General features: G+C 42.2%; 3 protein-coding genes across 17 annotated transcripts in view; 2 read left to right on the top strand and 1 right to left on the bottom strand.

The window, feature by feature from the left end:
* Positions 1–24,753, top strand: part of LOC144410210 (uncharacterized) — a 32,578-nt gene extending 7,825 nt beyond the window's left edge. Inside the window, exons 1-5 of one of the 2 annotated variants that reach the window (XM_078105364.1) lie at positions 14,176–14,382; positions 20,990–21,031; positions 22,838–22,893; positions 23,033–23,395; positions 23,505–24,753. In XM_078105364.1, the coding sequence (XP_077961490.1) occupies positions 22,845–22,893; positions 23,033–23,395; positions 23,505–23,731 (639 nt within the window). In that variant the 5' untranslated portion in view covers positions 14,176–14,382; positions 20,990–21,031; positions 22,838–22,844 and the 3' untranslated portion in view covers positions 23,732–24,753. Of the gene's footprint in view, positions 1–14,175; positions 14,383–20,923; positions 21,032–22,837; positions 22,894–23,032; positions 23,396–23,504 lie in introns of those variants that run through there. The other variant, XM_078105362.1, reaches the window with a different exon arrangement.
* Positions 1–26,643, top strand: part of LOC120814647 (uncharacterized) — a 51,789-nt gene that overhangs the window by 11,927 nt on the left and 13,219 nt on the right. For 5 of the 10 annotated variants that reach the window (XR_013468116.1, XR_013468115.1, XM_078105356.1 and 2 more), the window contains one exon: positions 16,905–17,805. The exons of 4 other annotated variants lie outside the window; for them this stretch is intronic. Coding sequence is in view for 3 of the 6 variants with exons in the window: in XM_078105356.1 (XP_077961482.1) it covers positions 16,905–17,125 (221 nt within the window). In the remaining 3 variants the exon portion in view is untranslated. Of the gene's footprint in view, positions 1–16,237; positions 16,796–16,904; positions 17,806–26,643 lie in introns of those variants that run through there. One more of the 10 variants, XR_013468117.1, reaches the window with a different exon arrangement.
* Positions 398–10,415, bottom strand: LOC120814019 (contactin-1a-like). 5 transcript variants are annotated; one of them, XM_078105367.1, is made up of 4 exons: positions 10,221–10,384; positions 1,637–1,692; positions 1,135–1,497; positions 398–1,025 (listed from the first exon to the last, which is right to left on the bottom strand). In XM_078105367.1, the coding sequence occupies exons 2-4, from the start codon at positions 1,683–1,685 to the stop codon at positions 874–876; spliced, it is 564 nt and encodes a 187-aa protein (XP_077961493.1). In that variant the 5' UTR covers positions 1,686–1,692; positions 10,221–10,384; the 3' UTR covers positions 398–873. The 5 variants fall into 5 exon arrangements, 3 of the variants coding, with proteins under 3 accessions (XP_077961493.1, XP_077961492.1, XP_077961494.1); XM_078105366.1 differs by lacking the exon at positions 10,221–10,384 and adding an exon at positions 9,134–10,205; XM_078105368.1 differs by lacking the exon at positions 10,221–10,384 and adding an exon at positions 9,600–10,205.

Below are 26,643 nucleotides of genomic sequence, written 5' to 3'. Positions count from 1 at the left end.
TGCTTGATACACTTTTGTTTTGAACCTGAGTGGTTCTTGTGGTTTCACCCGAGAGACGATGAGACGAGAGGACCCGGCCAGCAGGCCGTCGGTCCGCTCAGAAGTCAGCCTACAGCTTATTTCTCTCACTTTAGAGAACTCTCCTCAGGACTTTTCAATGGTCACTAATAATCACGACATGTAGCAGCATTAACAACCTCTTCAGTGATCACATTATGAAATAAAAGAGTGTTCACTGTATAGACAGAATGCTGAGAAGTGTGTGTACCTTGTATGCTGTATGTATTTAATCTGCTTCTCTCTTAACATTTACCTTCATGTGACACGTTTGTATTATTGAGGATGGATTTGATCACTATGCGACTTATTGAATTAATACGACAAATGAAGAGACTGATTTGGGTTTTTAAGATGCTTTATTGAAAAAATATATATTTCAGTTTGGTCACACTTCAGTCTGTAAAGATTGTGGATTTCCTTTGAATGTCAGTCAGATTTTAAAAAAACAAAATAAAAAACACTTTCAGTGATGCAGGTTGAGAAGTTACACAATGACACAAATGACTTTTAACGTCCACTTTTTCATCCATTCCTCCAACTTACGTCTTATATATTATATATAAATATATAAGATCATTGATCCTCTCACACACTGATGAGCAGCTTCCTGCCGTCAGTAACTAATATTCACTCCATTCTCACTCTGTGGTCACAGCTACAGGAGCAATGCTGGGTTAAGTGTCTTGCTCAAGGGCTCATCAACACGCGGGTCAGCAGGGATGGAACCGTTGATCCTTTGGTTGGACTCTACACCCACAGTCTCCCTGACACTTCATGTCACCATTGATTGTTGCATCATTTCTGTGGTGATCACTAATATTTTTGGTAATGCAAAGATAAAATTAATAAAGGAACCAGTAGAGCTGCTGTCAGTCCCAGTGCACAGTAGAGGCCGATCCTTCCCCGAGGATCTCCTCTCAGACTGGTGTCACTCGTTGTCTCAGGTTCGGGTCGATCCTTCACTGCTGCAAAGAGACACAACAAATCTGTTTATTCATGTAAAGAAAAAGGTTTATTTATCTGAATAAAGCTGCTGAATTAAACGTGTTAGTAAGTTTAACTTAATGAACCTACCAGTGACATTGAGGTGACATTCCTTATAGTTCTTCCCATAACTTGTGTCCACTTGACACCAGTACAGCCCCGAGTCACTAGTCTGGAGTCTGGAGATGTGAAGTCTGAGTCGTCCTTCTCTGAGGACGTCTTTGTCCCACTGGACTCGTCCTGCAAAGCGTTTATCCTGCAGCTCTGGGACCTCAACACCTTCATGTAGCTCAAACAGGGTAAAGCGTATCTTATCAGCTAACATCTCACAGGAGACATAAAGGCCGTTGGGGGAGGGGTCCGTGCTGGTGGGGAACATCCATTCCAGAGAGATGTTGTGGTTCTCCTCTGCATGATACCAGCTCTGTGTCACATTCACTACAAATGACCCTGCTGAGGAGACAGAGAAGGAGAGGAGGAGGTGACAAAGTGACAGCTTTAACATGGAGCCTTTAGACTCCATCTCCAGATGTTTCTGAGGAGTGTGTGCTGATGCTTCACAGCTGCTTCACAAACACAAAAGTGAACTGACCACAGACACAGGAGGTCAGGATGAAGATCACCAGGATGCTGCAGATCATCTCCTCCCTGTGAGAGGAGACAGAGGAGAAGAGGCTCAAACATCATCATCACACCAACAATCTACAGTGTGTCTTCACATCCTGATGCTCTTTGGTGACAAAGTGTGACATTGTGTTAGTGAGTCAAACTTCTTGTTGGTTCCACTCTGCAGCTCCTGATGGCTTCACTGGTCGAGTAACTGGACTCTTCCTTAAAATTAGAATGTTTAACAATGGTTTTCTCTTGGAAATAAAAATCTGGCTTTAAGGTGGAACTAAAAGTCTGATTATTTTCAAAATATAACAAATCTGACGGCAATAACACTGAATTAATCTTCTTTAGACAATAACATTTGACCAACATTATGTCTTCTAATCTTTGACCTTTTCGGTCCAACCATTCCGTTTAGGATGAAAGTGACAAATACGCCAATATTTATGAACCAAACGTTTTTATTCCTAATCTAATTGTTTATTTTTTAATGACTAACAGATATTTTATGATTAAATTACATAAATATAACAACTATGGTTTAAAAAGCAACAACTAAACAGCACGTGAAATAAACAGCATTAAATACATCTGTAAAAACCCAGATAGATAAACTGTTTAATAAATGTATGGTTTAAATCAGTGTGTTGGCGCACATTTAAGTTGTTTTGTACTCGTGTTTTCCGGCGAATTGTTTGTGTCTTAAAATAAAAATAACTTACTTTCAAAAACTTCTGAATTTAACATCGGATATGTCAATCCATTTATTTATAACAAAAATAACAAACAATCCGGTTCCCAATCCGCCGTGCCTCACGGTCAAAAGTTATCTGCCTCGCTGTGCGCCACACCTGCACTAATTAGCCCTGGCGTTAAATAGGCTGGTGGCAAAAACAGCGCCATCCCATTGCCGTATTCAGAATGGCTCCAACACAACCGGCCCCTAATTGTTCATGGCACTTCAAGACATGACAATTACAAACAATTCATGTATGGAGACATTCATACAACAAAAACAACGTTTGCAAACAAAAATAATAAACAAAAGCAAATCAACCCTCTTTTGGTGCATTTGTTTTACTTTTACATTGACTGCTCTACCAATAGTCCTAGTTTTGTCACTGGTCTTTCAATTACATTTGTTTTGGTTTTGATTTGCACAGATCCAACTATGACTGATTTGTCTGGAAAGGATTTAATAATCCTTCCAATCATCCAAGAATTTCGTGGTGCTGTAGCATCTGCAATCAAAACAATATCTCCTTCCATAAGATTACGTTGTGTTTTGTTCCACTTTTGTCTTTCCTGTAGCGTTGCAAGATACTCTTTCGTCCACCTTTTCCAGAACAAATCTGAAAGATACTGAGCCTGTTTCCATCTTCGTCTTACGTACTGGTCCTTTTGATCAAACAGACCTGGAGGCAAAACTGGTATTCTTTTCAAAGTAAGAAGATGATTAGGTGTTAGTGGCTCTAAATCATTAGGATCCTCAGAAACTCTCGTAATTGGTCGGTCATTCAAGATTGCTTCGGCTTCGCATAAGACTGTGACTAACGTTTCATCAGTTAGAGTCTGTAGATGTAAAACAGATACCAAGACCTTCCTGACCAGTCTGATCATGCTTTCCCAAGCACCGCCATGATGGGAAGCTGCAGGTGGGTTGAACGTCCACTTGATATTGTCATGAATTAAAGCCTTCTCAATTGATCTGTGGTTTAAACCTGCAATTGCTCTTTTTAGTTCCTTTTCTGCACCTGTGAAATTTGTGCCATTATCTGAGCGAAAGTGTGCCACGGGTCCTCTTCGGCATATGAATCGACGAATAGCACTGATGCAGGAGTCTGTGTCTAACGAGTGTGCCACTTCTAAATGAATTGCCCTGCTGGCCATGCATGTAAAGATAACTCCATAACGTTTCACATAAGAACGTCCTTGTTTTACCTCAATAGGCCCAAAATAGTCCACGCCCACGTTAGTAAATGGAGGGAAGTCTGGAGTAATCCTCTCTTTGGGAAGATCCGACATCTTTTGATCACACAATTTTCCTTGGTGACGTCTGCAAAAAGGACAATTTGACAAGATTTTCCTTGCTGCTGCATTGGCATGAGTGACCCAGAACTTCTCTCTCAATTTGGAAAGGATGTAATTTCTCCCACCGTGTCTTGTCTGTTCATGAATATTTTTAAGAATTAACATGGAGATGTGCTGATCTTTACACAGGATGACTGGATGTTTGCTCTCTTCGGGCATTGCAGTCCTGGACAATCTTCCACCAACTCTTACCAGTCCTTCCTCGAAGACAGGAATCAGCTTGTAGATAGGGGCTACACACTTTTACAGGTTTTCCTGTCTTTAGTGCACAAATCTCAGTGTCAAATCTTTCCCTCTGACAGAACTGGAGGATAGCGTTTTCTGCTGCTAATAGATCCTCCGTTGATACACGTTCTCGTTTGAACGACCTTCTGGCTTCCAACATTTTTCTGTCAACATCAAGATTAGCCATTCCATCTTTCACAAGTTGCTTCCTTCTTTGACTCAACTCCAATAGAGTCCCTTTGACCAACAGCAACCATGCAACTGCGACTTTCAACCTTTTCCAGTCAGAGAAATAGGTGATGAGTTGGCTGGTTGCATTATCCTCTTGAATGGTTATTGCGTTTGTGGAGATTTCCACTTTGACCTCTGGATCATCCTCCTCCAAAAACCCATTCCGACTGTCCTCTGCTGTCTTCCTTAGAGCATAACATGCACAACTAGGCGACGACACTGCTCCAAAGAGATGTACAGTCATTCTATATTCTTCAACTTGCTTGTGCAGATCTCCATTAGGCCACCACAGGACCCTTAGAAAGTCTTTGTCTTTGTCGGCCACTAACTTGATAGAACATAGACTTCACATCAGACATAAAAGCAACTGGTTCTTGTCTGAATCGTAGAAACACTCCTATTAAGGAACTTGTAAGGTTCGGACCCTGCAGAAGTTGTTCGTTCAAAGAAGTTCCTTTAAACTTAGCTCCACAGTCGAAGACAACTCGCAACTTGCCCTTCCGTGGGTGATATACTCCATGATGAGGTATATAGAACAGGTTATCTTCTCCACAACGCAATTCATCCTGTGGTACCATTTCTGCATAGCCACTACTGATGACATTTTCAAGAAAGCTTGTGTATTCTTGGTGGAATTTCTCATTTCTGTCCATTTTCCTTCTTAGTCCAATGAGGCGCTGTTGAGCAATACAACGGTTGTTTGGCAAAGTTACCTCTTGGGCTTTAAATGGCCGCTTTAAACTGTAATGTCCGTCCTTTAACTTTACAGATTGATCCATTATTTTAATGAATCTTGCCTCTTGCCTTGACATTTCTTCATTGTCGGCGATTTTCTCATTGAAGTCACTTTGGTACTGCTTCTCCAATAACAGCTGAAGTGATTCTACAGATAATCTGTTTACAAAAACAGAAGGATAGCCAATGCCATTCCTATTGTCTTTGGAATCCTTTCCTAAGCCATTGATCACCCACCCTAATAGGGTTTTAACAGCAAAAGGACCCTCACCTTGGCTATTCACAACTTCCCATGGTTCTAGCAACTTTGAAGCATTAGTACCTATTAATAACTCCACGTTAGCATCAATTTCAGGGATTTCAATGTGATCAAGGTAAGGCCACTGTGATACGTCCTCTGGTTTTATGATGTTTGCTGTGTCAACTGGCATCTTTTTCTGTGTGTAAACATTTGAAAGACTGTAGTACCTTGTTCCATTAAGGCTAGCTACTTCAAGTCCATTCACAATGTATGTTGACACTGATTTCTTTGGGCTCATCGTTAACAAACCTATTTTTGACTTTGTTCCAGTAAGATTAAGTCTACGCATAAGAGCTTCAGAGCAGAATGTGGATGTCGAGCCATTGTCCAGAAAAGCATAAGTCTGAATGACCTTGTTGCCCTTTTGTGCTATTACCTGAACTGGCAGGATGGAGAGCATTCCACTACCACCGGCCCCGGTCTGGCTCCCAAATGTCTGAGCTGACACAAGCGTATGGTTTACAGCTGGTTTAGGTTCCTTGGGATAGATGCCACTGCTGTTCATCGATTTGTCCACTTGTTTGACGTGAATGTGTAAAGCTGTTGGATGGCTCCGTTTGCATTTTTCACAGGTTTTTTCGCTTATCGCAATTTTTGCTCAAATGCCCAATGTTGAGACACCCAAAACATACTCCCTTTTCCTTTAAGAAGTTGATCTTTTCACGATGTTTGTTTTTTGCAAGTTGTTGCCATTCATCCAGACTGTGATCTTGCAAACAGAATAAACAATTGATGCCGATGTTGCTCTCCCTGTGTTTACCTTCTTGTGTGTCCCTGCGTTGCACTTTGCTAACAGCACAGACGTTTGTAGCAAAGTTACTTGCTTCGACCTAGGCTTGGCTGTATACACATCCCTTTTAACCTGCCTCTCTCTTTCAGTAGATTGAATATCACCAAAAATAGGATCAGACAAGATTTTTACTTCATATTCCACAAAGTGTACAACGTCTTTAAAGTTAGGTTTGCGGAGTTGTCGCTCCCGAATACCGCAAGCAGAACTTCTAAATTTTTCCCTCAACTTAAAAGGAAGTTTTGAAACAATAGTTTTGAGGTTAGCCGGCAAGTCCAGCTCTTTCATGTCCTCCAAATCTGACATTGCATTATAGCATCCACGTAGAAATAATGCATAGTCCTGTAGAAACAAAACACCTTCAGGCTTCACCACAGGCCAGTTGAGAACCTTTTCCATATATGCTGCTGTAATCTTTGTTTCATTGCCGAAGTGTTCCCGTAGGAAAGCTTTAGCTGTTTCAAAACCTCTCTCCGCACTCATATGTAAACAGCTTTGCACAAGGTCGTGAGGACGCCCCCTGGTGTACCTTTCCAAAAAATACATGCAATCCCCGTTAGATGCAGCTTTCTCCTCCACACAATGCTTAAAAGCTTGCATGAACATTTTGAACTTCAATGGGTCACCTTCGAAAACAGGTAGTTGTCTAGGTGGCAGTTGGCTTGCTTTGTGTTGTTGTAAGAGCAGCTCGGATATTTCATTTTGCCTTTGCAGAATCTGTTGTGTAGAATTGTCATCAACTGCATGTGCAACATTAGCAGTAGATAAACCTTTATTACTCATCAATCTTGTAGATTTTTCAAACTTCGCCTCAGAAACGTTAGGGCTTGCTTTTGATTTTTGCTTCTCAATGTACGACTCTATACCATCCTGATCTGAAAATGTTTGCAGTACTGCCAATTCTGCATCTGAGGCTTCAATCTCACCATCCATTTCCACCTGTTCCAGTTTTTTCCTTATTGATTCCACCTCCCTTTCCAATTCATGTTTCTTTTTTAACGCTGCTGCACGTGCTATGAGTGCAGCTTTCCTGGCTTTTGCTTGCGCGTGTACAACTTCCAATGCAGCTTTGCTTGATCGACTTGATCTTTCACTGGTACGGCTTTTAGTGCATGATGATGTACCAACATTTGATACACTATCCGTTGGCTTTATATCATCCTCAAGGGCAACGGTTTCAGTAGTACCATTGTTTGCACTCTTAAAACGATTTTCTACGCAATGGCAAAATTCGTTCACACTTAGCAGCTTTGAACCAGGTTTCATGCCTTTCCTTTTCATCTACGGGTAGCAACTCAAGCAGTTGGTTATGTGCAACTTTTGCGTCTTTAATCAAGGCTTGATATTTGCTGAAGCTACCTTTTATTTCAGCTTCATAACCAGACTGACACATTAACCCTTGAACAGTTTGTTTTATATTGGCAGCTTTACTTAACATGGATTTCCTTAGTGTCTCTAAGTCACCTAGTTTGGAAAGCAGTACTTTGTGTCAATTTTACAGACCTTTTTTTCACAGAGGCTTCATCCTCATTAACCTTTTGTAAGTCAGCTGACACATTTGTTACCTCACTACCTTGATGATCTTCATCCATTTTACCTTGTTTTCCAGTCAACCACCCAGAAACAGCAATATTTCACAATATCATGAAAACGAGCATCAGAATAAAAAACAAACCATTAACACTTTCATTTTCTTGCAAACCCAAATGTCTCTTATTTAAAGTCCTCGTTGGAAAATGTCAATGTCGATAAACCAAATGTCCATCCGTTGTGTTCTCGTTAGTCCTGCCGTTTACACTTTAATAACTGCAGGCAGCTCTGCTTCATTCCTTCTTACTCGTGTGTGTTAACTGCTCATACCTCGCGGCTCGTTCCAGGTCCAACCAACTTTTCTTCACTTGGTGACGTAGTGTCCAATCCTCACTGACCAATGTGAGAACGCTCACCAACCTCCGTCGTGACCGAGTTCGGACTGCCTCACTATCCACTGTGAGGCTCCAGCGTAGTTTCACCGACATCCGCTACCAATCCCCGCTACCGGTCACCGTCCTCCGCCGCCGATCCCCGCTACCGGTCACCGTCCTCCGCCGCCGATCCCCGCTACCGGTCACCGATCTCCGCCCGTGGCTGCGTGGTTTGCTCCACTGTCCAATGTGAGACGCGCTGCGCCCGTAGTATACGACTAACGCTATATCCAAAGCACGCGACAGCGTTTCCCTTCAGCCGATCGCCGTCGAAGACAAGGTGCTCAAACAGCACAAGGATCGTGCCGTCTAAACTTGATCGGTCTTTTTCTCATACTGAGCCAAACTTTTGACTAATTGTTGGCGCACATTTAAGTTGTTTTGTACTCGTGTTTTCCGGCGAATTGTTTGTGTCTTAAAATAAAAATAACTTACTTTCAAAAACTTCTGAATTTAACATCGGATATGTCAATCCATTTATTTATAACAAAAATAACAAACAATCCGGTTCCCAATCCGCCGTGCCTCACGGTCAAAAGTTATCTGCCTCGCTGTGCGCCACACCTGCACTAATTAGCCCTGGCGTTAAATAGGCTGGTGGCAAAAACAGCGCCATCCCATTGCCGTATTCAGAATGGCTCCAACACAGTGACTCTCAACTGGTGGGTCTGGGGTCTTTAATAGGTCGCGGGCCTTTGCCGGGGAAAAAGAAGAAAAAATCATCCCGTGATTTTATTTTGAAGGGACTGTTTTAATGCAGCGGAGCGCCGGTTTTTTGCCGGCTCGTCCGTCCATGTTTTCAGCAGCGTGGGCCCGGCTGGGTCGAACCGTTCTCACACGGCACACAAGAATGTAATGGAGAAAACAATCACGACGCATCTGGAGCGGGGACGACGACTGGATACGTCACCCGTTTGGAATCCACATGGAAAGTGTCACATTGCCGAGCAACGGGAGAGTCAGCTGACGGAGCGGTCATGTGACCGCACGCGGAGGGGATCAGCGAGTATCCTTCCCTCGAGCAGTCAAAGCGCTGCTACCCTTCAGCACTACCTGTCTGTGTGAGTGCGGCTCAGCTCTGGTTCAGCTGCAGACTAAACACAGGAAGAGACTGGACATCGAGCTTGACCCCAGACTGACCTTGTCCACTGTAACTCCAGACTTTGAGACTCTTGCCAAGAGCAAAAAACATCCCCAGTTCTCCCAGTAGAAATTCCTCCAGACTGACGTCTGTCAGTCTTCCCCTCAGGTTGAAGTGAGTGCTGCTTAATTGTCTGTAAAGCACAACGTTCTTCAGGATTTACCTCCTGATGAGGTCATCACAAAGATATTTTGTATATCTGAATCCTTTTGACTTGCACTTTTTATTTAATTTATTTTTAATTTGTGCAAAAGCTGCTCCTCAAGACATAGAATGTCCTCGATTCGGGTCGCGGCTTGTCATTAAGGGGTGGTGGGGGGTCCCGGAGCCGGACCAGCTGAGAACCACTGCTTTAAATAGACGCATTCTGCCACCTGCTGGTAGAGATGTGAACACGTTCACTCTGCGGCTCCTTAAACTGTCTCTGCGAAACTACAAAAAGGGAAGAAAGTCCTTCAGAGCAACCTGAACACGCCCAGCTGACCAGAGCAAGTCTCCCACCGCAGACTGAGTTAAAAATGCAACGTCAGTCGCTTTGGATAAAAGCGTCAGTTAAATGACCTGTAATGTTCAGTTTATCTGATCCAAATATCAGGAACAAAGTCCCTTAAATCCAGATAAAAGACTGTTCTGTTTGCCGCTGCCTTTTATATCACTTCTGCTTTGGGATTTTTTGTACTTTTGTAATTTGATTCCATGTAGTGTTTTTTTTTACTTTGTCCTTAACATGTTTTATATCGACTCGCTTTATATTCGGATGTTTTCAATGATTTTATGTGAAGCACTTTCAGTTGCCTTGTTGTTGAAAAGTGCCACACAAATGAAATTTCCTTACTTTACCAACATTTCTAAGAAATACCACACAGTGAACACACACAACCTCATCTTGTTGAAAATGTTCTTTACTCAATAATAAAGATGTTTTTTCTTGATCAGGATCCGGTTATATTCTGATCTATCATCAATCTTTTTACAGTTGAATTATCTTCAATGAAGAAAACAAACATTACTCTTAAATATTTTGTGTAATCCACGAATCCTCACATAATAAATCTTATCATAGTCATAATATTAAGTCATTCTCACCGTATCTTGGATGTCTTGAGTCCTGTGAACAGAAGCTCTTCAACAAGTAAACTATTCGGTCTGAAGTTCAACTAATCCTCGTTCCTGAAATCAGTTGTAGTTTATAGTGAAGGAACCATTTCTCCAGGATGTCTGTCAGCTGATCTGTGACTGTCAGCTGATCTATAACTGTCAAATGAACACATAGCTGCTGCATTCGGTTCCTCAAACTTCCAGAACCTCCAGAATGAGGAACATAAACCTTTTCTCATTGATTCAATGAGGACGTTTGTCTAAACTTTGAATAGTGCTTCACATACATGAACGCCTGATCTACTGCAGCACGTCTGTCTGGTGTCACCAATAACGCTGTGAGGTTCGATCTCATGATGCACAAAGAAATTAATTCTTTCTTATGTGTGTTTTTCACTCTGTGTTAATGGAAGAAATATTCCACTGATTTATTGGGTATAAATACGTAAATATACGTATTTGTGTGTGTGTGAAAATGTGTGTATTGGAACCTCTAGAATCAAATCTAATTCACGCTAGAACATGTTGAAAGGTTCCGTCTACCTTAAAAAAAAATGTAAAAGTGAGAACTGCAGCCTGATCATGGACGACCCAGGTGAGATGTTAAAGAACAAAAATGTAACCATTTTAGAAAATATATGATAATAGATTATGCACAATATTTAAAACAAGTGTTAATAAGATGTTTGTTTCGTTATATGTGCAGTGGCTTTACTTCACTACCTTTATTACGAAGTGACAATTCAACTGTTTGGTAATTTAAAAATATATATATATTTCGGAAGAAAACCCACGTTATTGCCTGTCATATTTTTAAGGTTATTTTCCTGCGGGACACACGGACGCTCGACGTCAATAAACACACCAGTAGTGGAGTTAGATGTTAAATGTCTTGCAGTTGGCATCACTCAACTAAACTTATCAGTTTAATATTAAACCCAAAATTGTTTACTCACTAACCGGTAGATTACTTGCCCAGTAACATCTGGATTTGAATTGGTCCATGTTGGACACGTCATGTAGACGATTACTGGCCAATTTACGTGCACAGCAGAGTTGCGCAACAAAGGTTGAACGAGAGACGATATTAACGTTAAGAGTTTGATAATAATTAATGATGTTACGTCCGGCTGCCCTGTTAGTGTTTTCTCCTCCCCCATGTCTTTGTTTCCAGTCTGTTCTTCACAGGTGTGGTGAGTTGCTGCTGACGATGCAGGTGTGGCCAGCTGTTCCTCCAGCCAATCCAGCTCTCAGCTCTGCTCCTTTAAAAATGTTTCTTTGTGAGAGCTTGGGAAGAAGGGGGGCCGGGGCCTTGTGGTCTGGGAGAGATTGAGAGTGACATTGAAAGAATATATGGTTTATGTTGTTTGTTAAACTGTGGTCTATTGTCCACCCAGGTCTGTGTTTATGTACTTACCCCAAGAGCGCTGTGGAGCAGGGCTAGGTAAGATACCCTGGGGTCTACATACACCCGTAGGGAAAACCTCTGTTAGATACTAGATTAGAAGCCAGCGGCTGTCACCCAGTGTATTGTAGCAGTGAGGTAAGTGGTGTGATAGGTTAGATTGTGGTAGGTAGGTTTAGAGGATCAGGGAAGCTCAGGGTCCTTTGTTTTGTTTCATTGCTTTAACAGACCGCTGGCACCACCCTACTCCACAGGCCGTGTTACCTGTTAGTCCTCCTGTCCCGTGTCTTTGTACTTGTGTTTAATTGTTTGTATTGTTGTTGTAGGGGAAATAAACCCACCATAGCCATCCATTGTAGTAGTGTCCTTTACTTATTGTGGTAGCAAGTTGGGGCCTTCGCACACGGGTTCAGAAGCCTCCAGAGGGCGTGGTCTTGGGCAGTTACGCCTTCCTCCTCTCCCGAGCCGGGGTGGAGGCGTAACAAGCGGGGGCTCGTCCGGGATTCTGTTATTCATTAGCTCAAGTCCGCCGTCTGTGGGTTGTGGCCCTGTGTTGGGATGGCTACGACGCTGGCGCAGTTGTTCCTTGCGCAGCCGTCCGTTGAGCTGCTAGAGCAGTGTCGCAAGGTAGACCTGGGGGTGATCATTGACCATTTTTCACTGGCTGTGCCTAAGCACCAGGTTAAGCATGAGTTGCGACGCTGTATCTGGGAAGCGCTTGCTGTACGAGGTGTCTTACCTCCAGTTGGGGCGGCAGGTAGTGATGGCAAAGTGAAGCTTTCTGAACCAGTGAAGCTTTCCAGCCAATTATATCGGAAAAAGGTTCATTCATTCAATGCATCGCAAACTCTATGATGACCTCTGCTGTTAAACTTGTAGTGCAAATGTATCGAATGGCCTACCAGTATATTTTGGCCCAGTCTCTGTGGGTTGAACATGATTATGAAAAGTTGAACCAATAAATCATCTAATAAATACATGGATTTCTATATGAATAAAACTATTGTTTTTCAGGTTTGAATTGTGTCCTTGTTTGTGTATTTCAATTCTCTGTACATTGGAAAGAAGTTTAACAAACACTTATCTATATCTTTCTGCACCTTTGTGCATGTATGTTTGTGATCATACTAGCAGAATACTTAATAGATCTATATATATTTTATATTTTTTTATATATATATGACATGTAAGCAATATAATTTAAAATATCAGCAAGTGCTTCCTACTGCATGTGCAGTTCATGGCAGTCATAGGGACTTATGTGAATTGTTTGAATGTGGGAAGTGATTTGCAGAGGAAAGGTCAGTGGGGCAGTGATTGTGCTTTTGGGCAGGTTTCTTATGACAGGATACTGAAGTGCTTGTGGACACATGGGATGGGGCATAAAGTTATTATTGATTTTTATTGAGAAACACAATTTTCTCCACAGAATTGGGGTTGAGTCGGTTTCTTAGATACTGTTTCCCCTGCCTTACAAAAAAGGCGCTTACACGACACGATGAGGCAGGAATGCTCAAGAGATTACGTGCTAATACAAATAGATGTGGGTACATGTTTGTGTTTGATCCAATATTTTAGCGGGTCTTCACTCCGAGGAATGTTTGATTCAGCCAAATATCGGGTGGTCTCCACAATAAAAATAAACATCCATAATTACACAATACAAATGACAGACTTTGTCTGCCTATTACAAACCTTGTTAGAGGAAATCAAATTGAAGTGCTCCCACATCTCGGAGCGACCTCTCTTTGCCACAGGTTCCATTGTAAATTTGCTACTACTACTACTGCTACTACTACTAGTACTACTACAACTACTACTACTACTACAACAACACTGACTTTGACTGTATCAAACAGACAAGCCCCAACCCTGTTTCGCGCCCATTTGAATCAATTCGAAGCTGTCACGTGACTGTGCGCCGGAACGAAGCTTCGGACGTCACTGATGACGTCACTGAGCCGGAGCGAAGCTTCGGACGTCACTGATCACGTGATCAGCAGCGAACGAACCGAGCACCGATACAATTGCTTGGCCCTGCACTGGTTCATATTTCGACACAAGCTTCGAAGCAGGAGGGTGGGAGGTAACAACACTAGTTTTTGCCCCTTGGACTTTGCTTTAACCTTTTGACAATTAAAGTCCCTTTTGTTTTGAACTCTGCGTCTTGAGTCCTGCCTCCCACACGCACCCCCTGACAACGTGAAGCTTTATGATTGGTCGGTAGTTTTGAGAGTCTGTCTATTTCATTTCTGTAAGCGTGTACTCGTATTCAGATGAATGGTGTTTCAGGTCCTTCACACGTGTGAACGCAGAGTGACAGCGAGATCCTCCTTGTGGCAGTGGCAAGTGGGCGGCATCAAACTTGAGAGCCCCACCCCCTACACGGAACCCGCCGGTCCAAACCTAAAATTAGCCTCTGTAATAAGAAGACGGGGGCTCACGTGTCTCAAATAAAATAAAATAAAATATTTACAGCAGCTGACCTGTCGTACAAGTAACAGTTGTTTCTGGGAAAAATTGGCTCCTCCCACCCAGCGTGCCGTTGTGACGCCGACTGATTTACTGGCGATTGCCGCTGCCTGCCACAAAGTTGCCACCCACTTGCCACTGACACAAGGAGGATCTCGGCCTTACTGTGAACGCACCTTCACAGAGAAAGAGAAAGAACCAGCACGTGGTCTGAGACCGTTATTTTATTCTTAACTTTGTAAATGAGTTCTGATGAACTTCACAGACTGAGGAGTTTTACTTGTTGAAGAGCTTCAGAGGACTCAAGACGTCCAAGGTAAGGAGAGAAGGACTTCATCGATAACACAAGATATTTACGGTTAATAATATTTGTTTAGTTTATTAAATATAATTAACCTGTAAAAAGATGAAATGCATTGATCAGATCAGAATTTAAGCCTGATCATCAAGATAAAAAACAGCTAACTCACAACTGCTCTGCACTTTAGTTTGTTAGGACTTCACTTACTGTTACTGTACTGTTTTATATTTATATTGCACACATTTCATTTAATATAAGTTTATTTACAACCTGCTCAGTTTTGCACTTTTCCCCTTACCTCATTTCTGCCTTATTTTTATTTTTATTTCATGTACATTTATGTAAATATTGGATTTTAATTTTAATTTTAAAATTTGTCGGCTTTCCAGAAAAGGCAAGCACAATAATTTCAATACACAGCTCGTGTGTAACTGACAATAAAACATCTTTGAATTTCTGCGTAAAGAATCCTAATCAGCCTCATGAGGTTGTGTGTGTTCCCTGTGTGGTGTTTGTTACACATTTCGGTACGTAGATGTTCACTCTGAGGTCTGTGGAGCCAAATGCAGAACACAAGCTTTGAAACTCGAGAGATTCATGTGGTCGTTGAACGATACAATCTGAGATAGTTTAGTGATTTTATTCTATGATTCTGACGAGTAGAGTCCAGAACAGCCAAACAGAACTTGGTTCCTGGCGTCAATGGTTTCACATCATCCTGAATACAGTGTGTAGAAAGTGTTGATCCATAAGTCTCTTTGTTCCTACGTCACCTGATGGCAACGCGGTTGACGGTTAAACTCTGCACCAGATTAGGAAATAAAGTCTGAATCTGCAAAAGGAAGATCAGGGAAACAAAGACGTTAAATTGAAAAAAAAATCTGAAACTATACGATTTAAATCGGAAGATATAAAATCTGTAATATAATACTGCGAATATACAAAAACTATATAAATAAGTGGAGAATGAAAAAAAATATTTTATAAAAAAAAAAAGAGGAACTGAGTCTAAACCGTTCAACCCAACTTTTCGTCCACATATTTTTATTTGAATATTGTATTTTTGAATGTTCAAGATCAAGTCTTTCAGGTTCCCATTTCTTTTTCAAATGATCAAAACCTTGATATCAAGCCCTTGTTTTCCCTCTCGGCCAACGGCTCGTTACTCAACAAGCACGCGTGACCGTTGGAGGATTTTGGTGAAACATGAGGAGACCTGCTCAGTGCAGGTGAAGCAAAACCCAGAGGACACAAGAGACGACAACTCTTCAACCAAGAAATGTAGAGGAGGAAAAGGGAAAGAAAAGACAAGTCAAGACAAAGTCCAGTTGAGAACGGCTGGTTTATGATCCAGCCAAGAAAATAGTGTAATGCACTGATGGACGTGAAAAGGTTGAGCTGGTCTCTTGTTGGGACAAGAAACTTCACAGTGAAAACAATAAAGGACCATGAAGTTTCCATCGGCCATGTGAAAAGCATTAACGATTAAACAAAAGTACCTCTGCACCAGGTATATGCAAAAAGCTACTCGTTTTGTCTTTGTCTTAATCAGTTGCAGATGTTACACACTTTATAAAGCTCCTTATGTATAAGTACAGGTGACCGTACACGAACATCTTGTATTTGGCTATGAGTGAAACATCTCCAGGAAAACCAGCTTCACTTTGTGGTTGTAGTTCTCCTGGAGGTTGTCATCAGCATGGAAGCTTTGTGTGTTTGTAACAAGCATGATGAAGAACACAAAGAGCATCAGGACGTGAAGACACACTGTAGATTGTTGGTGTGATGATGATGTTTGAGCCTCTTCTCCTCTGTCTCCTCTCACAGGGAGGAGATGATCTGCAGCACCCTGGTGATCTTCATCCTGACCTCCTGTGTCTGTGGTCGGTTCACTTTTGTGTTTGTGAAGCAGCTGTGAAGCATCAGCACACACTCCTCAGAAACATCTGGAGATGGAGTCTAAAGGCTCCATGTTAAAGCTGTCACTTTGTCACCTCCTCCTCTCCTTCTCTGTCTCCTCAGCAGGGTCATTTGTAGTGAATGTGACACAGAGCTGGTATCATGCAGAGGAGAACCACAACATCTCACTGGAATGGATGTTCCCCACCAGCACGGACCCCTCCCCCAACGCCCTTCATGTCTCCTGTGAGATGTTACCTGATAAGACACCCTTTATCCTGTTTGAGCTGTATGAAGGTGTCGAGATACCAGAGCTGCAGGATAAACGCTTTGCAGGACGAGTCCAGTGGGACAAAGACGTCCTCAGAGAAGGACGACTCAGACTTCACATCTCCAGACTCCAGACTAATGACTCGGGGCTGTACTGGTGTCAAGTGGACACAAGTTATGGGAAGAACTTTAAGGAATGTCACCTCAATGTCACTGGTAGGTTCATTAAGTTAAACTTACTAACACGTTTAATTCAGCAGCTTCATTCAGATAAATAAACCTTTTTCTTTACATTAATAAACAGATTTGTTGTGTCTCTTTGCAGCAGTGAAGGATCGACCCGAACCTGAGACAACGAGTGACACCAGTCTGAGAAGGATCGGCCTCTACTGTGTACTGGGACTACTGGGACTGACAGCAGCTCTACTGGTTTCTTTATTTTATCTCTGCTTTGCAAACAAGACCAGTGATCAGCAGAACAAACGATACACCAGAAACACAATTCAAGTTATTGATCCTTTAAGTGTTTGTACAGAAACAGTCTGAGTTGTTCTGACTGAAGTCAACGTGGTCGTCGTGGTGCAGAGGTTAGAGAAGGTGCGCTGGTAAGCACAAGGTTGGTGGTTCGAGTTCAGGCTGTTGAAGTGTCCCTGAGCAAGACACCTAACCCCTAATTGCTCCCCGGGCAAAATGTGAAAAAAGCCGCGTCTGCTAAATGACCTGTAATGTGATGAAGTCCAGCTGAGACGCATCACAGCATGAATGTAAGTCAATGGTGACATGAAGTGTCAGGGAGACTGTGGGTGTAGAGTCCAACCAAAGGATCAACGGTTCCATCCCTGCTGACCCGCGTGTTGATGAGCCCTTGAGCAAGACACTTAACCCAGCATTGCTCCTGTAGCTGTGACCACAGAGTGAGAATGGAGTGAATATTAGTTACTGACGGCAGGAAGCTGCTCATCAGTGTGTGAGAGGATCAATGATCTTATATATTTATATATAATATATAAGACGTAAGTTGGAGGAATAGATGAAAAAGTGGACGTTAAACGTCATTTGTGTCATTGTGTAACTTCTCAACCTGCATCACTGAAAGTGTTTTTTATTTTGTTTTTTTGTTTTTTTAAATCTGACTGACATTCAAAGGAAATCCACAATCTTTACAGACTGAAGTGTGACCAAACTGAAATATATATTTTTTCAATAAAACATCTTAAAAACCCAAATCAGTGTCTTCATTTGTCGTATTAATTCAATAAGTCGCATAGTGATCAAATCCATCCTCAATAATACAAACGTATCACATGAAGGTAAATGTTAAGAGAGAAGCAGATTAAATACACACAGCATACAAGGTACACACACTTCTCAGCATTCTGTCTATACAGTGAACACTCTTTTATTTCATAATGTGATCACTGAAGAGGTTGTTAATGCTGCTACATGTCGTGATTATTAGTGACCATTGAAAAGTCCTGAGGAGAGTTCTCTAAAGTGAGAGAAATAAGCTGTAGGCTGACTTCTGAGCGGACCGACGGCCTGCTGGCCGGGTTCTCTCGTCTCATCGTCTCTCGGGTGAAACCACAAGAACCACTCAGGTTCAAAACAAAAGTGTATCAAGCAGCGAAATCCAGATGAGGTGATTTATGAAATGCGAGTGTGTAAAGTGTGAAACATGTTGGACTGTTGTTCCAGACGCTCGTCCTCCTGTTCAGTAGTCGAGATCATCAGCGTTCACCCTGTTGCCTCGTCTAAGTCAGGAGGGCCGCACTTTAGGCCTCTGTGAGTACATGAATATGTGGTAGAACACCTGTGAACACGCGTGTGCGTGTACTCCAGTGCTGTGGAGTCAGTTTACGCTGTGAATAAACAATGAGGACATGTGAAGGACAGACGTTATGAGGCATGATGGGACATATCTAGCAGCTTGGGGACCAATGGGTGTCCATCAGGGAGAAGATGTTCAACTAGAAGACGATACCTGTTCCATCCACCAGGGGGCGTCACGTGATCACACTACTAACTACTGATAACAACCAGGTTCTCTGCATCTGCACCGCTGCAGTAGTTCCCACACGTTTGATTTGACAACTTTATGAAGAATATTCATGTTAAAATGCAGTTTATAAAGAACAATGTTTAATTTCTTTAACAATATTAAGCTTTCGTTTCGAATCAGCTCACTTTGTTTCTCTTCTAAAGGTGGAGGTGGTGGGTGGAGACTGTGTCCTTAAATTCCTCACTGTCTGTGGTGAAAGCATTTTCGGTTGAGACGAACGTGTTACTACAAGTCCAAAGACTTCAGGGAGCCGCAGGAATCGAATGTCAACGATGAGATCTGTGTGATCGATGTATGATGTGAGCACCAAAACCTTCACCTTCATTGCATGCGTCCTGACACCTTTTGATAATTCCTTTTGCAAGAGGTGGACTCACTTACACAATGTCACAACAAAGCGCTCAGGACCAGGAAGCTACAGAACATCAGAATGTGAAGACACACTGTAGATTGTTGGTGTGATGATGTTTGAGCCTCTTCTCCTCTGTCTCCTCTCACAGGGAGGAGATGATCTGCAGCATCCTGGTGATCTTCATCCTGACCTCCTGTGTCTGTGGTCAGTTCACTTTTGTGTTTGTGAAGCAGCTGTGAAGCATCAGCACACACTCCTCAGAAACATCTGGAGATGGAGTCTAAAGGCTCCATGTTAAAGCTGTCACTTTGTCACCTCCTCCTCTCCTTCTCTGTCTCCTCAGCAGGGTCATTTGTAGTGAATGTGACACAGAGCTGGTATCATGCAGAGGAGAACCACAACATCTCACTGGAATGGATGTTCCCCACCAGCACGGACCCCTCCCCCAACGCCCTTCATGTCTCCTGTGAGATGTTAGCTGATAAGATACCCGTAGTCGTGTTTCATCTGTATGAAGGTGTCGAGGTCCCAGAGTTTCAGGATAAACGCTTTGCAGGACGAGTCCAGTGGGACAAAGACGTCCTCAGAGAAGGACGACTCAGACTTCACATCTCCAGACTCCAGACTAATGACTCGGGGCTGTACTGGTGTCAAGTGGACACAAGTTATGGGAGGAACTTTAAGGAATGTCACCTCAATGTCACTGGTAGGTTCATTAAGTTAAACTTACTAACACGTTTAATTCAGCAGCTTTATTCAGATAAATAAACCTTTTTCCTTACATGAATAAACAGATTTGTTGTGTCTCTTTGCAGCAGTGAAGGATCGACCCGAACCTGAGACAACGAGTGACACCAGTCTGAGAAGGATCGGCCTCTACTGTGCACTGGGACTGACAGCAGCTCTACTGGTTGTTTATTCATTTTATCGCTGCATTACCAAAAGGATTAGAGATCAGTACAACAAACAATACATCTAAACCACAATTAAAGTTATTGATCCTTTAATGTTTCGCACAGAAACAGTCTGAGTTGTTCTGACTGAAGTCCAGCTGAGACACATCTGGATCTTTGGATGTCTCCTGTGTGTCTCATGGACCAACAGCAGCATGAAGGTATCAGTGAGTCTACAGAGACACGTGTGACTCAGGGAGCTCCAGGTACGGCCCCCGGGCAAGTCGTCCTCCGTCTTTTGTTCATTATTGTCCGTGGTCACTTCTGTCTCCATTTTGGCTTTGTTCTCAAACTCTCAGGCCACTCTTTACACTGCTGTGTATTGTACCTCCTTTTTTGTCCTTTGCTTACATTACGTCTTAGAATAAGACGGGCGCCATCTGACAGCCAATAAGGATTTGCATTTAAAAAAAAAAAATTGACGGTTTGAATATTATTTTAAATTGTGGAAAAACTCAAAAGCGACTTTTGATTTTAAAAGTAGCGAAGTAGATTACAAGGTGTAAATTGTACTCAAGTATGAGTAAAATTACCCACTTGAAGAAAATACTCATAAAAGTACAAGTGCCCAAAAAATCTACTCAATTACAGCGGCGTGAGTATTTGTAGTTCGTTACTTCCACCCCTGCTTCTAACTTCTGTAAACCAACCAGGTTCTCTGCATCTGCACCACTGCAGTAGTTCTCACACGGTTTCTGTCGGGGAAACCGTCTGTTTGAGGAAACACTTTATTGCCAAACCGTCTGTTTGAGGAAACAGACGGTTTGGCAGTTAACTGATTACTATCAACAGCTTCTCCATTTACACTATATGAGTCACGCCCCAATAGGGCGATGAGCCAACACGCTTGAACCCCAAAGACGTGAAGCTTTATGATTGGTCGGTAGAACAGTAGAGTGGGAGTTTTGAAATGTCAGTCAGTCATTCAGATGCCACGTGTGAACGCACCTTCACAGAGAAAGAGAAAGAACCAGCACGAGGTCTGAGACCGTTATTTTATTCTTAACTTTGTAAATGAGTTCTGATGAACTTCACTGACTGAGGAGTTTTACTTGTTGAAGAGCTTCACAGGACTCAAGACATCCAAGGTAAGGAGAGAAGGACTAAATGGATAACACAAGATATTTACGGTTAATAATATTTGTTTAGTTTATTAAATATAATTAACCTGTAAAAAGATGAAATGCATTGATCAGATCAGAATTTAACCTGATCCATCAAGATAAAAACAGCTAACTCACAACTGCTCTGCACTTTAGCTTGTTAGGACTTCACTTACTGTTACTGTACTGTTTTATATTTATATTGCACACATTTCATTTAATCTGACGTTTTTTTTACAACCTGCTCAGTTTTGCGCTTTTACCTCATTTCTGCCTTATTTTTATTTTTATTTCATGTACATTTATGTAAATATTGGATTTTTATTTTAATTTTAAAATTGGTCGGCTTTCCAGAAAAGGCAAGCACAATAATTTCAATACACAGCTCGTGTGTAACTGACAATAAAACATCTTTGAATCTCTGCGTAAAGAATCCTAATCAGCCTCATGAGGTTGTGTGTGTTCCCTGTGTGGTGTTTGTTACACATTTCGGTACGTAGATGTTCACTCTGAGGTCTGTGGAGCCAAATGCAGAACACGAGCTTTGAAACTCGAGAGATTCATGTGGTCGTTGAACGATACAATCTGAGACAGTTTAGATATTTTATTCTATGATTCTGACGAGTAGAGTCCAGAACAGCCAAACAGAACTTGGTTCCTGGCGTCAATGGTTTCACATCATCCTGAATACAGTGTGTAGAAAGTGTTGATCCATAAGTCTCTTTGTTCCTACGTCACCTGATGGCAACGCGGTTGACGGTTAAACTCTGCACCAGATCAGGAAATAAAGTCTGAATCTGCAAAAGGAAGATCAGGGAAACAAAGATGTTAAATTGAAAAAAAAATCTGAAACTATACGATTTAAATCGGAAGATATAAAATCTGTAATATAATACTGCGAATATACAAAAAATATATAAATAAGTGGAGAATGAAAAAAAATATTTTATAAAAAAAAAAAGAGGAACTGAGTCTAAACCGTTCAACCCAACTTTTCGTCCACATATTTTTATTTGAATATTGTATTTTTGAATGTTCAAGATCAAGTCTTTCAGGTTCCCATTTCTTTTTCAAATGATCAAAACCTTGATATCAAGCCCTTGTTTTCCCTCTCGGCCAACGGCTCGTTACTCAACAAGCACACGTGACCGTTGGAGGATTTTGGTGAAACATGAGGAGACCTGCTCAGTGCAGGTGAAGCAAAACCCAGAGGACACAAGAGACGACAACTCTTCAACCAAGAAATGTAGAGGAGGAAAAGGGAAAGAAAAGACAAGTCAAGACAAAGTCCAGTTGAGAACGGCTGGTTTATGATCCAGCCAAGAAAATAGTGTAATGCACTGATGGACGTGAAAGGTTGAGCGGGTCTCTTGTTGGGACAAGAAACTTCACAGTGAAAACAATAAAGGACCATGAAGTTTCCATCGGCCATGTGAAAAGCATTAACGATTAAACAAAAGTACCTCTGCACCAGGTATATGCAAAAAGCTACTCGTTTTGTCTTTGTCTTAATCAGTTGCAGATGTTACACACTTTATAAAGCTCCTTATGTATAAGTACAGGTGACTGTACACGAACATCTTGTATTTGGCTATGAGTGAAACATCTCCAGGAAAACCAGCTTCACTTTGTGGTTGTAGTTCTCCTGGAGGTTGTCATCAGCATGAAAGCTTTGTGTGTTTGTAACAAGCATGATGAAGAACACAAAGAGCATCAGGATGTGAAGACACACTGTAGATTGTTGGTGTGATGATGATGTTTGAGCCTCTTCTCCTCTGTCTACTCTCACAGGGAGGAGATGATCTGCAGCATCCTGGTGATCTTCATCCTGACCTCCTGTGTCTGTGGTCAGTTCACTTTTGTGTTTGTGAAGCAGCTGTGAAGCATCAGCACACACTCCTCAGAAACATCTGGAGATGGAGTCTAAAGGCTCCATGTTAAAGCTGTCACTTTGTCACCTCCTCCTCTCCTTCTCTGTCTCCTCAGCAGGGTCATTTGTAGTGAATGTGACACAGAGCTGGTATCATGCAGAGGAGAACCACAACATCTCACTGGAATGGATGTTCCCCACCAGCACGGACCCCTCCCCCAACGCCCTTTATGTCTCCTGTGAGATGTTACCTGATAAGACACCCTTTATCCTGTTTGAGCTGTATAAAGGTGTCGAGGTCCCAGAGCTGCAGGATAAACGCTTTGCAGGACGAGTCCAGTGGGACAAAGACGTCCTCAGAGAAGGACGACTCAGACTTCACATCTCCAGACTCCAGACTAATGACTCGGGGCTGTACTGGTGTCAAGTGGACACAAGTTATGGGAAGAACTATAAGGAATGTCACCTAAAGGTCACTGGTAGGTTCATTAAGTTAAACTTACTAACACGTTTAATTCAGCAGCTTTATTCAGATAAATAAACCTTTTTCTTTACATGAATAAACAGATTTGTTGTGTCTCTTTGCAGCAGTGAAGGATCGACCCGAACCTGAGACAACGAGTGACACCAGACTGAGAGGAGATCCTCGGGGAAGGATCGGCCTCTACTGTGTACTGGGACTGACAGCAGCTCTACTGGTTCCTTTATTTTATCTCTGCTTTGCAAACAAGACCAGTGATCAGCAGAACAAACGATACACCAGAAACACAATTCAAGTTATTGATCCTTTAAGTGTTTGTACAGAAACAGTCTGAGTTGTTCTGACTGAAGTCAACGGGGTCGTCGTGGTGCAGAGGTTAGAGAAGGTGCGCTGGGAAGCACAAGGTTGGTGGTTCGAGTTCAGGCTGTTGAAGTGTCCCTGAGCAAGACACCTAACCCCTAATTGCTCCCCAGGCAAAATGTGAAAAAAGCCGCGTCTGCTAAATGACCTGTAATGTGATGAAGTCCAGCTGAGACGCATCACAGCATGAATGTAAGTCAATGGTGACATGAAGTGTCAGGGAGACTGTGGGTGTAGAGTCCAACCAGAGGATCAACGGTTCCATCCCTGCTGACCCGCGTGTTGATGAGCCCTTGAGCAAGACACTTAACCCAGCATTGCTCCTGTAGCTGTGACCACAGAGTGAGAATGGAGTGAATATTAGTTACTGACGGCAGGAAGCTGCTCATCAGTGTGTGAGAGGATCAATGATCGTATATATTTATATATATAATATATAAGACGTAAGTTGGAGGAATGGATGAAAAAGTGGACGTTAAAAGTCATTTGTGTCATTGTGTAACTTCTCAACCTGCATCACTAAAAGTGTTTTTTTTTGTTTTTGTTTTTCTCTGACTGAGATTCAAAGGAAATCCACAATCTTTATAGACTGAAGTGTTTTTTTTGTTCTAGACCTTCAGCTCCTCTGACAGAGACTCTGACTACTGAACATATTCTGCATTAAGCATCATGCTGCTCGTCATCAAAGACTAATGTTTATTCTGGTTCCTGATCAGAAAGAAAAGGAAAGAAGCCGTAAAGCCTGTATGAAGAGAAATAGATCCTCACGCTGCCTCAATATTGCATTTTGCACCAAATGCGATTAATCGTTGTTAACCACAGAAAAATAATGCAATTTATCAAATTCAACTTCTTCATCTTTTCCTAACATTAATACATACCAATTCATATTTGAACAAAAAATACACTGTTACATTACTTTTATTTATTATCCTACTTGTATCTTTGAATATATTGTGCCTGGAATAAAGTATTACCTGTTTAATCACTACGAAATCAGTCTCTTCATTTGTCGTATTAATTCAATAAGTCACATAGTGATCAAATCCATCCTCAATAATACAAACGTGTCACATGAAGGTGAATGTTAAGAGAGAAGCAGATTAAATACACACAGCATACAAGGTACACACACTTCTCAGCATTCTGTCTATACAGTGAACACTCTTTTATTTCATAATGTGATCACTGAAGAGGTTGTTAATGCTGCTACATGTCGTGATTATTAGTGACCATTGAAAAGTCCTGAGGAGAGTTCTCTAAAGTGAGAGAAATAAGCTGTAGGCTGACTTCTGAGCGGACCGACGGCCTGCTGGCCGGGTCCTCTCGTCTCATCGTCTCTCGGGTGAAACCACAAGAACCACTCAGGTTCAAAACAAAAGTGTATCAAGCAGCGAAATCCAGATGAGGTGATTTATGAAATGCGAGTGTGTAAAGTGTGAAACATGTTGGACTGTTGTTCCAGACGCTCGTCCTCCTGTTCAGTAGACGAGATCATCAGCGTTCACCCTGTTGCCTCGTCTAAGTCAGGAGGGCCGTACTTTAGGCCTCTGTGAGTACATGAATATGTGGTAGAACACCTGTGAACACGCGTGTGCGTGTACTCCAGTGCTGTGGAGTCAGTTTACGCTGTGAATAAACAATGAGGACATGTGAAGGACAGACGTTATGAGGCATGATGGGACATATCTAGCAGCTTGGGGACCAATGGGTGTCCATCAGGGAGAAGATGTTCAACTAGAAGACGATACCTGTTCCATCCACCAGGGGGCGTCACGTGATCACACTACTAACTACTGATAACAACCAGGTTCTCTGCATCTGCACCGCTGCAGTAGTTCCCACACGTTTTATGTCAGGGCCCCTTTGAGGAAACAGACTCATCGTAAGAAGCCAAAACCTTAAAACATGAAAGAAAAGAGTTGTTAAAAAGATTAAAAGACAACGTAAAAAATAAAATTCAATAAAATCTGCAGTGTAGAAAACCAAAATTCTGAAGAGGTTCATTAAAGTCAGCAGCAAACAGAAAAGTCTTTAATCTGGATTCAAAGGATCTGAGGGACTCAGCAGACCTGCAGGGACGTTGTTCCAGATGTGTGGAGATGTGTGTGATGATTCATAACGTATCAACAGATCAGAAATGTACTTTGGCCCTGAAACCTTTCAGTGCTCCATGAACCAACAGCAGCAGGTTGAAGTTAACTCTTTGTTTGACAGGAAGCCAGTGTGAAGACCTGAGAACTGGAGTTTCCAGTCCTAAGAGGACTCGAGCTGCAGCGAGTTGAAAACCTTAACAAGAGCAGTTTCAGTTGAAAAAATACTTATAAGGGCAGGTTTGATATTGACCTTTGACTTCTCATTGTTACAGCATCTAAACTCACCTTCTGTGGCGCTAGTTTGAGAACAGAAGTTTTTAGGGCTTGTGGGACGACACCTGAGAGGAAATGATGTGTTTACGACTTGTGAGACATCAGTGGTCGTGCAGGTCGAAATACAGGTTGGAAGAACATGTGAGCAGCAGGATCATGACTCCAGGTGTTGTGTGATGTCATCTAGGCCTGCAACTGTGTCGTGGTGTTTGAACGGATGTTACTCTGAGATGAGGACAAACACGTCCTCATCTGGACTGAGTTGTTTTTAGTCATGATGTCAGAGAACGAGGACTGTCTTGCACTTCTAAACTCTAAATTATAATAATACAGTGTGTCTTTATATTTCTGCAACCTGCGCTCGGCCTTCCGACTCTCTTCTTTATTTTGGTGTTTCTCCAATGAGATCTTTGCTTACCTGAGACCACTTTCACTTTAGTGTCCTCAATGATGCGTTGCACTGTGGCGTTGGAGCTGTGGCTCATGGAGTGAGGTGTGTCGGGGGAGAATTTGTGCA

The sequence above is a fragment of the Gasterosteus aculeatus genome, chromosome 7, assembly GCF_964276395.1.
Source record: "Gasterosteus aculeatus chromosome 7, fGasAcu3.hap1.1, whole genome shotgun sequence".
Classification (NCBI taxonomy): domain Eukaryota; kingdom Metazoa; phylum Chordata; class Actinopteri; order Perciformes; family Gasterosteidae; genus Gasterosteus; species Gasterosteus aculeatus.
Note: the sequence above shows the minus strand (reverse complement) of the source record. Positions and strands in the feature narration are given on the sequence as shown.

Coding starts and splice junctions, on each gene's coding strand:
- LOC120814019 (XM_078105367.1), bottom strand. CDS start 1,685: ATGATCTGCAGCATCCTGGTGATCTTCATCCTGACCTCCTGTGTCTGT. Junction 1,498..1,636: donor CCTGACCTCCTGTGTCTGTG/GTCAGTTCACTT, acceptor CTGTCTCCTCAG/CAGGGTCATTTGTAGTGAAT. Junction 1,026..1,134: donor ATGTCACCTCAATGTCACTG/GTAGGTTCATTA, acceptor GTCTCTTTGCAG/CAGTGAAGGATCGACCCGAA.